The sequence below is a fragment of the Alosa alosa genome, chromosome 22, assembly GCF_017589495.1.
Source record: "Alosa alosa isolate M-15738 ecotype Scorff River chromosome 22, AALO_Geno_1.1, whole genome shotgun sequence".
Taxonomy (NCBI): Eukaryota; Metazoa; Chordata; class Actinopteri; order Clupeiformes; family Clupeidae; genus Alosa; species Alosa alosa.
Window position 1 is genome coordinate 25,273,002 of NC_063210.1, and position 13,177 is coordinate 25,286,178.

The 13,177-nt window shown below is 40.8% G+C and overlaps 1 protein-coding gene across 4 annotated transcripts in view; it reads left to right on the plus strand.

Moving 5' to 3' along the window:
* The window catches only part of LOC125287749 (NACHT, LRR and PYD domains-containing protein 3-like), a 100,172-nt gene that overhangs the window by 55,328 nt on the left and 31,667 nt on the right, over positions 1–13,177 (plus strand). For 2 of the 4 annotated variants that reach the window (XM_048233752.1, XM_048233755.1), the window contains one exon: positions 3,910–5,781. The exons of the other annotated variants lie outside the window; for them this stretch is intronic. In XM_048233752.1, coding sequence (XP_048089709.1) covers positions 3,910–5,233 — 1,324 coding nt within the window. In that variant the 3' untranslated portion in view covers positions 5,234–5,781. Of the gene's footprint in view, positions 1–3,909; positions 5,782–13,177 lie in introns of those variants that run through there. 4 annotated transcript variants of the gene reach the window in all.

Genomic DNA, 13,177 nt, shown 5'->3' on the forward strand with positions numbered 1-13,177 from the left:
AGCACGTGCTCTACAGTGCATCTGTACAAGTTATTACACAGCCATGCAGCAGGTTAGCACGTGCTCTACAGTGCATCTGTACAAGTTATTACACAGCCATGCAGCAGCTTAGCACGTGCTCTACAGTGCATCTGTACAAGTTATTACACAGCCATGCAGCAGCTTAGCACGTGCTCTACAGTGCATCTGTACAAGTTATTACACAGCTATGCAGCAGGTTAGCACATGCTCTACAGTGCATCTGTACAAGTTATCACACAGCCCAGTGCATCTGTACAAGTTATTACACAGCCATGCAGCAGGTTAGCACGTGATACAGTGCATCTGTACAAGTTGTTACACAGCCATGCAGCAGGTTAGCACGTGCTCTACAGTGCATCTGTACAAGTTATTACACAGCCATGCAGCAGGTTAGCACGTGATACAGTGCATCTGTGCAAGTTATTACACAGCCATGCAGCAGCTTAGCACGTGCTCTACAGTGCATCTGTACAAGTTATTACACAGCCATGCAGCAGGTTAGCACGTGATACAGTGCATCTGTACAAGCTATTACACAGCCATGCAGCAGGTTAGCACGTGCTCTACAGTGCATCTGTACAAGTTATTACACAGCCATGCAGCAGCTTAGCACATGCTCTACAGTGCATCTGTACAAGTTATTACACAGCTATGCAGCAGGTTAGCACGTGCTCTACAGTGCATCTGTACAAGTTATCACACAGCCCAGTGCATCTGTACAAGTTATTACACAGCCATGCAGCAGGTTAGCACGTGATACAGTGCATCTGTACAAGTTATTACACAGCCATGCAGCAGGTTAGCACGTGCTCTACAGTGCATCTGTACAAGTTATTACACAGCCATGCAGCAGGTTAGCACGTGATACAGTGCATCTGTACAAGCTATTACACAGCCATGCAGCAGGTTAGCATGTGCTCTACAGTGCATCTGTACGTTATTACACAGCCATGCAGCAGGTTAGCATGTGCTCTACAGTGCATCTGTACAAGCTATTACACAGCCATGCAGCAGGTTAGCATGTGATACAGTGAATCTGTACAAGCTATTACACAGCCATGCAGCATGTTAGCACGTGCTCTATTAAATCTTAAATAAAATAATTATAATAATTCAAAAAATTAGCCTCACACCATGTGACCAGTTCTGCCACCTCCCTCCTGTATGCTGATTCATCATCGCCCGTGATGAGACCAATGACTGTGGTGTCGTCCGCCTTCATCATGATGATGTTGGGCTGGACAGCGACACAGTCATGTGAAGAGGGTGTAATGGGGCTGAGTATGTGTTCATGTGTGAAAGAGGGTGTAATAGGGCTGAGTATGTGCTCATGTGTAAAGAGGTGTAATAGGACTGAGTAGAAGAGGGTGTAATAGGGCTGAGTATGTGTTCATGTGTGAAGAGGGTGTAATAGGGCTGAGTATGTGTTCATGTGTGAAGAGGGTGTAATAGGGCTGAGTATGTGTTCATGTGTGAAGAGGGTGTAATAGGGCTGAGTATGTGTTCATGTGTGAAGAGGGTGTAATAGGGCTGAGTATGTGCTCATGTGTGAAGAGGGTGTAATAGGGCTGAGTATGTGCTCATGTGTGAAGAGGGTGTAATAGGGCTGAGTATGTGTTCATGTGTGAAGAGGGTGTAATAGGGCTGAGTATGTGTTCATGTGTGAAGAGGGTGTAATAGGGCTGAGTATGTGTTCATGTGTGAAGAGGGTGTAATAGGGCTGAGTATGTGTTCATGTGTGAAGAGGGTGTAATAGGGCTGAGTATGTGCTCATGTGTGAAGAGGGTGTAATAGGGCTGAGTATGTGTTCATGTGTGAAGAGGGTGTAATAGGGCTGAGTATGTGTTCATGTGTGAAGAGGGTGTAATAGGGCTGAGTATGTGTTCATGTGTGAAGAGGGTGTAATAGGGCTGAGTATGTGTTCATGTGTGAAGAGGGTGTAATAGGGCTGAGTATGTGCTCATGTGTGAAGAGGGTGTAATAGGGCTGAGTATGTGCTCATGTGTGAAGAGGGTGTAATAGGGCTGAGTATGTGCTCATGTGTGAAGAGGGTGTAATAGGGCTGAGTATGTGCTCATGTGTGAAGAGGGTGTAATAGGGCTGAGTATGTGCTCATGTGTGAAGAGGGTGTAATAGGGCTGAGTATGTGTTCATGTGTGAAGAGGGTGTAATAGGGCTGAGTATGTGTTCATGTGTGAAGAGGGTGTAATAGGGCTGAGTATGTGCTCATGTGTGAAGAGGGTGTAATAGGGCTGAGTATGTGCTCATGTGTGAAGAGGGTGTACGGCTGCTCCAGTGTTCATGATGAGGGTGCTGGAGGAGGTGGTTCCAAAGCGCGACCATGCTGTAATGGCCTGTGTTCATGTGTGAGGAAGCTCATTGTGCTCATGTTGAGTAATAGGACTGAGTAGACTCAGGTTATGAAGTTTGTTTATGAGGTTAGTGGGATGATGATATTAAAGCTGAGCTGTAGTCAATAAAAAGCAGACTATTATAACTATTTGTCATTCTGAAGAGGGTGTAATAGGGCTGAGTAATTGAAGAGGGTAATAGGGCAAAATTGAAGAGGGTGGCATCCTGTATGGATCTGTTTGAGGGTGCTGGTCTTCCGCAAACTGCATTGGATCCAGGGTTGCTGGAAGGTTATGTTCAGGATGTGTGGGATGATGATATTAAAACCCCTCAGTCAATAAAAAGCAGACTATTATAATGTTGGACTGGGTGTCAGAATTGAATGCAAGGAGATGGCATCCTGTATGGGATCTGTTTGATCTGTACGAAACCGCATTTGATCCAGGGTTGCTGAACTATGTTCAGGATTAAAGGCATGAAAAACCCCAAAATCAATTTAAAAAAACAATTCCAAAAATAATTCCTTGGTGATGGTGGTGGACTTTAAAAAGGATGGGACTGGGGTTGGATACTGGTTACAGCATCCATACCATATTGGAATCCGGGTCATTGCATTTCCGCTCAATTCCTGTTTTGGCCCAAATTAAAGGCATCAATCCACTCCAATATCATACCTGTGGAAATGCATGGATACTGGAAGCAACTGGCTTATGGTCCCACAGAATTATTTTGGAATCTGATCCCTTTATCATACCTGTTCATCTGCACTCCTGACTTATCGTGACTAAATTGTCTGTATAAACTTCCTTGAAGGTACTGTTGTATAAATAGTAAATAAGTTACCAGTGCTTTTTCAAAGTTCTCAATGTCTCTTTTTAAATGTCAGGGCCCTTGGAAGTCTACCAATGAAGTTTGGAGCTACTTTGAGCCTCGTAAATGGTGTAAAACAGTGATTTATTTGCATGGCTAGTCTGATGCCTGAGGCACCCCCCCATTGAAAACCTGTTGGTAGCAACGGCTAACTTGCGCCAGATTTCGGAGTGCAGGGGACAAGCAGAGATGAGCTATGAGACAAAAGTTCACACTCGGTATCATGTTTCAACACACTTTAGGTCAATATCACACCGAACTTCTTTAAAACTGATAACAATAATTGCTGTCTATATGGGCTGTGGCAATAATTTTTAAAAATAATAGCTCGCAGCAACATATGGAAAAAAAAGAACTATCTACTAGATTATTTTTGAAACTTAGTATGAACTGAACTAGTTCATGTTAAAATTTGTGAACTGAACTTTGAGCTAGTTCATGTAGAAAGCAAACTTTCACACACACACACACACACACACACACACACACACGTCCAGGGACCTGCCACCTTGTGTATGTTCACTCTGATCAGTGACTCATACTTTTGCCACAGATAAAATATCACATTTCGATCACCAATGTTTAGAGGGAGAAACATCTCATTATTCTGCTTTTTCTGTTTTTCAACAATGTGTGTGTGTGTGTGTGTGTGTCTGTGTCTTAAAGGGAGGAACACCAATGTGAATCCTGTGCTGAAGTTCCAGACTCCAGCCACTGGGTCCTGGTGAAACCTGAAGTCTCAACAGTGGACAGCGTCTCCACCTACAGCCTGAGCTCTCCTACAGGGAGCTATGAGTGCCCAGAGTCTGGTCTGCGCTGGACGTGTGCTGGTCCAGTCACCCTGCAGTACCACTTCATAGACTGGCATCTCTTGGCTGATGAGCTGCCCCACATGCAGTATAGACCAGCTGGACCTTCAATGGACATCAAGCTCATCTCAGGAGAGCTGGAGGAGATCCACCTGCCACATTTCCTCTGTTTGGGAGGTAGCCGGTCTTCTCTGAAGGATGCTGTGGAGGTTCTGCATAAGCAGGACAGTGGAGTGTCTATAGAGAAGTGTGATTTGAGTCGCTTCCATGCCAGGCTGGTGAACCCCTCGTTTTCTCTTTTAGGGCTTTTTTACTCTCTAAAATCTTTCTTCTTTTCTGGCAACAAGAAGGAGAGTGAGAGGCCAATTGAGACCCATGCTGATGTGCTGGTTTATCGGAGCAGCATGTTACCCCTCACTTTTCGCACATACCTCCTGCCAGTGAATCTAACACTTAAGAAGCTAGTGGAGGACCAGGAAAAATCGGAGGAATTCAGTGGTGTCAAACTGGCTATGCCCCGACCTGTGAGACCTCTTCAGATGAATGGCTTCTATAGCTTAAAGCCTGACTGCAAGTCCAGAGTTTATCCAGTAGAGCTGAACCTCATAGACTGCCATTTTGTTCCCAACTTCTCTGTGGTGCGCATAAGCAAGGCTGTCGACTTCAAGATGGAGCTCCACAGCTCTGGAGACAAACAGGAAGTCTGGCAAGCAGACATCTTGGGAACTGAATGCTGGACTAAACCCCAACAAGACAATGTTACCACCTCTACTGAAGTTTCTGAATCCACCACACTCATAAGCTTATTTGAGGCTATCAACATCCAAACCTCTGTGAAGCAAGAAACAGTCTATCAAGCAGAAGTCCAGAGAACTGAACGTTTGAGGGAACCTCGGCAGGACAATACTCACACAGTAGACGAAGTAGAGTTCCTCAAAGACAAAATGCCAGATCTCATTCAGAGGGTGACCAACGTGATGCCTCTAGCAGATGAGATGCTGTCAAAAAACATCATCAAAACAGAACAGTACAACAACATCAAAGCAGAACTTACTGACCAGGGCAAGATGAGATGTCTGTTTGATGCCCTGCGCTCTTGTGGGACTTCTGAGATAAAGTTGCTCTTCAAAATCCTTCTGAGTCAACACTCTTCCCTGCTGAGAGAGTTGGGCTGGGATTGACCCACCACTTCACGCCCTACAGACCATGGGAAGACCATGAGCATGACTGTCTTGAGAGTGAATTGAAATATGAAGCTAAATTAAATTAAATCATAGAGGCATTATGTTTTTCCAAATCTAGCAATCTAACAGCCTACAGCCTCGCCTTGTCAAACAACAATAGCACGGTTGGCTCTCAGAGAACCTTGCTAGCTGGGGCATGTTTCAAATGGTTTGCCAATAGCTGGGTATAGTGGGAACAGCTGGAGTGCTCCAGTCTAGTAGCATTTAGGTTTCCTTATGCCACATTTTGTAGACAATTACATAAAACATAATGTTTATGCAATTTGAATGGTGCCACAAGTTCTTTTGAGATCAATATGACGTAGAAATAGTGTGGTTGCTGTGTTTGACAAGGATCACTATCACTGGTTTGCAACATTTTGTAATTATGTGGTCTTTTATGTCTTTTAACTATTCTATTTTATGTACTACGTTTTACTGTTTACTTTTTAACATTTTTTGAACTACTGCCCTTTTATGCTTGTTCATGTAAAGCACATTGAATTACCCCTGTGTATGAAATGCGATATATAAATAAAATTGTATTACCTTGCCTTGCCTTGCCATAACAAGGTATTGTTATGTTATGAAACTTTAAAGTGGAATGGTGCACTTGTTCACCTAATTACTGCATGCGTTAAAGCAACACCAAAGATTATTTTGTATCTTAAAATGTTTCCAAAATCGTTTCAATGGTTCATCAACTTGTAACAGAGTGAACGCACTTCTGCATTCTCTTTGCGGCCCTCTATCAGCTATAACCGCACTATGGAAGTTTGCCAGATCGGGTCTATAGTTCAAATGAAAAACTACAAATTTGACTTGCTTCTGATATCGCAATGCATCATACAGTACTTTCATAAAATCATGCAACATACCTTGTCTGTGGACATTGTTATTCGCAAAGCCGGTGCTTGGATAAACAAATAGCGTGTGTGTGACAGAGGAAAAGTGCTTTGGTGTTGCTTTAAACTTCATGAAATAAAAGCCAGCTACAGTAATTTGAAAGAATCAAAGAAAAGTTTATTTGCTGTGACTTGTATTTACCAGAGTTTCTTTTCACAATGAAAAATTCAACAAAATACAGATTTTGCTCAGTGCCAAAACATTTATAGGTAAGACTTTGCTCAGTGCCAAAACAGTTATAGGTAAGACTTTGCTCAGTGCCAAAACATTTATAGGTAAGACTTTGCTCAGTGCCAAAACATTATTGGCAAGACTTACGCCAGATGATCCAAAAAGCCTTTTATCAAATAGAACTGGTCAGTACTAGTACTATACTGTTGAATTCATAACTCAGCTTCTCATTGTAGCCTGATGAAACCTAACTTTGTTGGATAACAGCTGAAGTTTTTGAAGGTTTTAATCTCTTCTTGTTATGCACTCTCATTTTATGAATTGATGAGAGAGAAAATAACATTACAGATAGCAAACCTCTGGTAAATCTCCAGAGTCTGATTTACGAGAGGTTCAACCAGAGGCAGGTGAAACCTACAAGGGTCTGGGTGCACAAGGAAAGAATGAAGACATGATAGAACATAGGGTGAAAAGAGGTAGAATGAAGTAAAGAATAACACTAGTGACTAGTGATGAAGAGGTAGAATGACACAAAGACTAACACTAGTGACTAGCGATGAAGAGGAGGAATGACACTAACACTAGTGACTAGTGATGAAGAGGTAGAATGACACTAACTAGTGACTAGTGATGAAGAGGTAGAATGACACTAACACTAGTGACTAGTGATGAAGAGGTAGAATGACACAAAGATTAACACTAGTGACTAGTGATGAAGAGGTAGAATGACACTAACACTAGTGACTAGTGATGAAGAGGTACAGTAGAATGACACAAAGATTAACACTAGTGACTAGTGATTAAGAGGTAGAATGACACTAACACTAGTGAGGAAGATCAAGTGGGGCCCTCTACTCAGGTCAGATGCAGTAAGGGGACCTGCAGAGATCCATGGCCTGTAAGTCTACATTTAATGTGAGTATATATACAGTATTTTGAGATTTACATTTGCTAAATATTACACTTACCAGAAATCACCGCGGTAAAGTTAGTTTAACATTTAACTTTCTTAACATTCAAAATTAAAACAACTGTCCAGCGTGGAAACTACAGTCACTCATATGGTAGCCTTCAAGGCTTGATTTATACATTTAACTTTTCCTTTTTTATAATTATTCTTTTTTTTTTTTAATATATCAACCCATTATGCTCCCTGAGCAACTGACCTATACTTTCCTGTACAGTTGTTTTAATTTTGAATGTTAAACTTACTTTACTTTACTGCATTTGCAGTATGTGTGCATGTTGTGAGTGTACTTGGTGGTGTGTGTGTGTGTATGTGTGAGTGTGTACTTAGCTGTGAATAACAATATCAACACGTCTGCTAAATAAACACACACTTATCACACACACACACACACACACACACACAGTGATCATATACAAATACAAATTTTCAAAATGTTGAAAATTAAAAGAAAACCCTAACCCTAGGAGTATCAAACTTTGCTCGAATACAATGGTTATCAGAGGTTTACCTGAGCCCATACAATGATTTTCATTACAGAAACAGCACTGGTTTTAATGCAGTGCCATCTGAGGTCCAAAAGAACACGGTCATCCAATATTGTTTTACAGTTCTGTCCAGGGTCCCCACGTGAAGTCAAATGTAAAATTCCATGACTTTTCCCTGACTTTCCCTGATGAAAAACCTGAATTTCCATGACTTACTATATAATGAAGAGTACAATATACCGACCAATGATTTCAGGGCACCTGGGTAGCGTTCAAGAAGATAAATAAATAGGCATCGAATAAACATAGTTGGGCTACTCAGGGAAGCAGTAAAGCTAATAACCAGATATACACCAATTCTGAAATATATTTGTATTTTTGCGTGTAAATTTTAAACTGCTACAACAAAATTCCCTGATATTCCCATGACTTTGCCCCAAATATTATAAGTCCCTGACTTTCCATGTCTGGAATAGAATTTCTAAAATTCCATGATATTCCAGAAATACCATGACCCGTGGGAACCCTGTCTGTCCTGTTTTTAAAGATAAAGAGACCCTGCCTCTCTGGAATGCTCTTTTTCTTACCCAATCATGTTGCCGGTTACCCTAATTAGTTATTCCTCATCAATTCCTTATCAATACACAACTTTTCCAGCTTTTTCTTGGCCCTGTCCCAACTTTTTTTGAAACATGTTGCTGGAATGAAATTCTAAATTAACATATATTTTCCACATTTGATATGTTGTCTTTCTCCTTTTTGACATGAGTTTACGAGATTTTCAGATTATCACATTTTGTGTTTACTTGCATTTTTCACAACGTCCCAACCTTTTCTGATTTGGTGTTGTAAATGTTCGTAATGTTGGTGATGATGGTTATGTTATTCGTGAAGGGTGACTTTTGTAGAAGATGCTTCAGAATGTTTTCAGAGGTGCTTCCAGAAATGTTTGTATTTCCATGTCTGATGTGTTATTTCTGGCAGTATGATGTTATAGGCTACTCAAACAGCCACGCTGTTAGTGAAGTGTGTCAGTGAAGATGGCACAACTAGACCAAGACGTTTAGTATTCCTGATGTTGATCAAATTAAACGCCATGATAATGTGGTTATTTATTAGCCTACTTTATTTTATTCCTTTGTTAAAAGTACGATTTCTTTTTAGGGAAAATGTAGGCTGGTCCTTGTTGGGCCCAACCCATAACGCCGTGACTGCGCGTGCCTGCTACACACTTGAAACGAAAGTGAAAGTTGTTCTGCAGCTCAGCTCTGCAACGCGGACACGCTCGCCATACAGGTAGGCTTAGCTCCCCATTTCCTCATTTAGCCTTGAAAACTTTCACGGTTTTATCCAAAGTGATTTATTACAGTGCACATATATCCTCTAAATTAGGTAGGATAGCCCACGCACGCTCTGTCTATAGAATCCAAAACACCTTGTTCTAAAGAGTCATACGAACAACTTCCTGTCGCGAACTTGTCTCTCCGCTATTGTCTCGACGCGCGCTGAGGAGAGGCAGCTCGTGAAACTCCCACCAGTTTCCCTACAGACCATTTAGGTATCTGCGGACATCTGCACACTGATACAAACACCACCAGGTGGGCAAACAAGTTCGGTTAGGCAGGATTGGCGTGCAGTTATAAAAAAAAAAACGCTATTTCCGACTAAACCTAGGCTAACTGCAGACAAGGCAAAGTTCAGAGCACTGGCAACGTGTTTATCTACCACTTTTAGTCGCTTTGTGTTTTCCTTCAACACGTTGAATCGCCTGCAAACAAGTTACCGGAGGTCTGCTGCGCACACAACGATTGGAGCCACAGACGATAATTAGCTTCCGCGTAAAGAAAGAGGGGAAACACACACTCCAAAAGGCAACCACATCGGCTGCTTCTCCAGCAAGATGTAAGCAAATGTTTGTACGTTGGCTAGCTTTGTGCTCGCTGTAAAGACCAGCTTACAACTATAACTAACTAACTTAGTAGTTTCAGCTATGCCATATGATAATGTTTACATTTGATTAAAAAAATCGTGCAGATGTGTCCTTATGGGCTTGGGATATAATTCTGTGTCTGTGCCACAGAATTCTATCTCAAATATAGGACTAATCAGAAATGCTGATAAGAGGGAATATCTTATAAGTAGGCCGAATTGAAATGGAAAATCAGGCATTTTGCCATGCCATTAGGGTAGGCCTACAACTAGATAGATAGATAGATAGATAGAGATAGATAGATAGATAGATACATACATACAGTACATACATACATAGATACTTTATTGATCCCCAAGGGTAAATTCAGGTGATCAGTAGTGATCATAGTATAGCTATCCATAGCCTAGGCTACTATAGAGGTGATGAATGGTTTAACAACTCATTCTATTGCCATGTTATGTCTAAATGCCTTGTCTGTTGGCAATGCCTTGTCATATCTGTGTGTGAATGTGATTGTTTGTGTTTGATGTTTACTAATTGAAAAGTTCAACGTTAGTAAAACATACAACATTAACAGTAGGCCATAATCTAACATGTTGGACTGACATTAGATATTAGTTGGACTTTTTGTTCTTGCTTTAAAGGAGAAATCCAGTGATTTTTCTACATAATTCTACATTAAATGAGAAATGCTGATGTCAGTAGGGTAGGCCTACACAGTAGGTGATCATTATATCATAGTGTAAGCTATCCATACTGTAATGACTCGAGCAATGAGGCTTCGTATCACAATCACCAGCTTCATTGGAAGCGGGGGACACGGACAACAGTACATGGTACACACAAGGGTAGTCAAGAACACGCTACACTAAAACACATACATAAACAGTAACTAAAGACAAAAACACACACAATAACAACCCCCCAAAGTTCTCCCGGAACCCAGCTAGTGCATTGTGGGGGCTCCTACCGCACAGTCCAGCGCACCGACGTTACAATTGCATTGTTTTATTTATCACTTTTTGGGTCTGTTGCATTCCATAAAAGGTGTACCACAGACAGATGTTAGGAGTAGACCCCGACCGATAAAGGATTTTGAAGGCCGATACCGATACAAGTATTTGCTTATTTAAAAATCCGATATTCCGATATATCGGCCGATATATATATATTTTTTTTTTTCAGAAACGCGCAACAAAACATTAACAGATTTCCCTAGCATTAGTTATTTGTAGTTATTTATGAGTATTGACTAAAATAATATGATAATGCATTTTAAAAACAAACTTGTTTATTTTTTAAATAATATTGTCACAGTGGAACAGAGGAACATCAAAATATATTAAAGTTCTGATAAATAAAATGTATAAAAATAGAAACTGAAGATATGCAACTTAGTATTTTTAACAAAAACACAATAACAACAACAACCAAATCAAAGTTACCAGTATTAAAAGACTTGGTAAGCTTCATAAATATAACTTTGAACTAAGACCTAATAATTACAAAAAATAATGATGACATTATTACTATCATCATCATTTGTATTATCATTAAACAAGATAAAGGTCACTCCTAAATGTTTGAGTGTGCGTGTGTAATAATTAGTCCCTATTGCCTTATAAGCTACCTTATAATTACAATGTCAGCTTCCCAGACGGCACACACAAATCTTACCGATGTCGGGCCGATGAATGCCCTAGAAGACATCGCATAGGAAGCGTTTGCTCATTGGCAAGACATCGCCGGGATGTTGGCAAATCATCAAAAACGACAATGAGCCAATGTTTCAACGACTCATCGTTTGCTCATTGGCAAGACATCGCCGGGATGTCGGCAAATCATCGAAAACGACAATGAGCCAATGTTTCAACGAATCATCAAAGCTATGCCCACCCCCGGCTTATACGACCTTTATTTATTTAGGTCGGAACTTGAGATTGCACATTTTACACTAGGCTATAAATTATTAGATCTATAAAGACACAAGAAAGATGCCAGAAATATTTTCAATTCATTTTATTGAATGTTTAAAAAAGTCTGAATGATGAAAAAATGCTGTTAAAATCAGGTTCTTCTCCTGCAAGAGACAAAAACAACAATTAATTCACCGCAACACTTTCATCTTTAAAGTCTAAGTTATCTTTACAGATTGCTGTTAATGAATTTTCATAGATGCAGAGAACCACTACCGAGCTCGGAGAAATTGATTTCAAACCCATTAGAACCTAGCATTACCTCAGCTGATTTTTCAATCAAGCAGAGGCGAGCTAATGCCGTTACTTGGCTAGCGCGCTAACGGCGGCCAAAACACGAACTCTGGAAGTAACTAGAGAAAGTTGGGACTGAAACGTAGCCTACATTTCCTTTGGGAACTTCGGCTGATGCATTTATCTGTGCATTTCCTCTGTGCAAAGGCGTTATGATGACACGACCAGCAGGTTAGCTCAGCCAAGACAGTAACGTTAGCTAATAGCCTAGCTCCCACTCCTCTCCATACAAAAACGACAGCCTTTCCTGGGTTAAGTCTCACGGTCAAATAATAACTTGCTATTCTTACACCCAAGCATATTATTGTCCTTGTACCGGTAATCATGGATGCTGTAGTGTTAACATTTCGCCATAGCCGCTAGCTAGGTTTAACGTATTTTCCAGTGTTAGCTCAACCAGCTAACGTGAATTAGTTCACAACGAAGTTTTGTCATTAATTACCCCAAAACAGCTCTTTATAAAGTAATGTACACCAAGTTATGGCTTAGCCTAGCAGGCAAATATATAAACAGTCATACAATTGACACAATGCCTATTTTCTGACAATTTACATGAGTGAATTTACCAACCTGAAAATCGCTGCTCCAGGAGGCTGATCTGACGTGCCTGGCTGCCTGCTACACACGAAAAAAAGAACAGATAGAGCGGGATCTGCGTTGGGTAGTAGGAACAATCAAAAGCCAACATACATGGAAGCTGGGGTAAAAAAAACAGATAGCGGGATCTGCTTTGGATAGTAGGAACGATCAAAAGCCAACATACATGGAAGCGACTTCAGGCCGATACCCCTGCGACATTATTATATGGGAGGATTCCATGCTGATCTGAAACCGACATCGGGCAGATGTATGTGTGCTGTCTGGGTTGCTTATCCCTTTACCTGCACTTTTAAAATTATTTCCATCAAGCTACATCAAACCATTTTCAATTATCAGTTGCTGCCTGCCTTCTAAAACCTACTATTTAGTGATCTAAATCCATTATTTAACTCGTTAATGCTGCGGCTGAACGACAGTCTGAAACTCATTGGATTTCAAACACTGTAACTACAGATATACTAGTTATAAATACAGTAATCATTACTTTATTTAGGCAGAATAAGTTTGTTGTGGTTTCCAAGCTCATTAATGTTAACGTTAGCGGTCTTCCACTGATATTCATGGCAT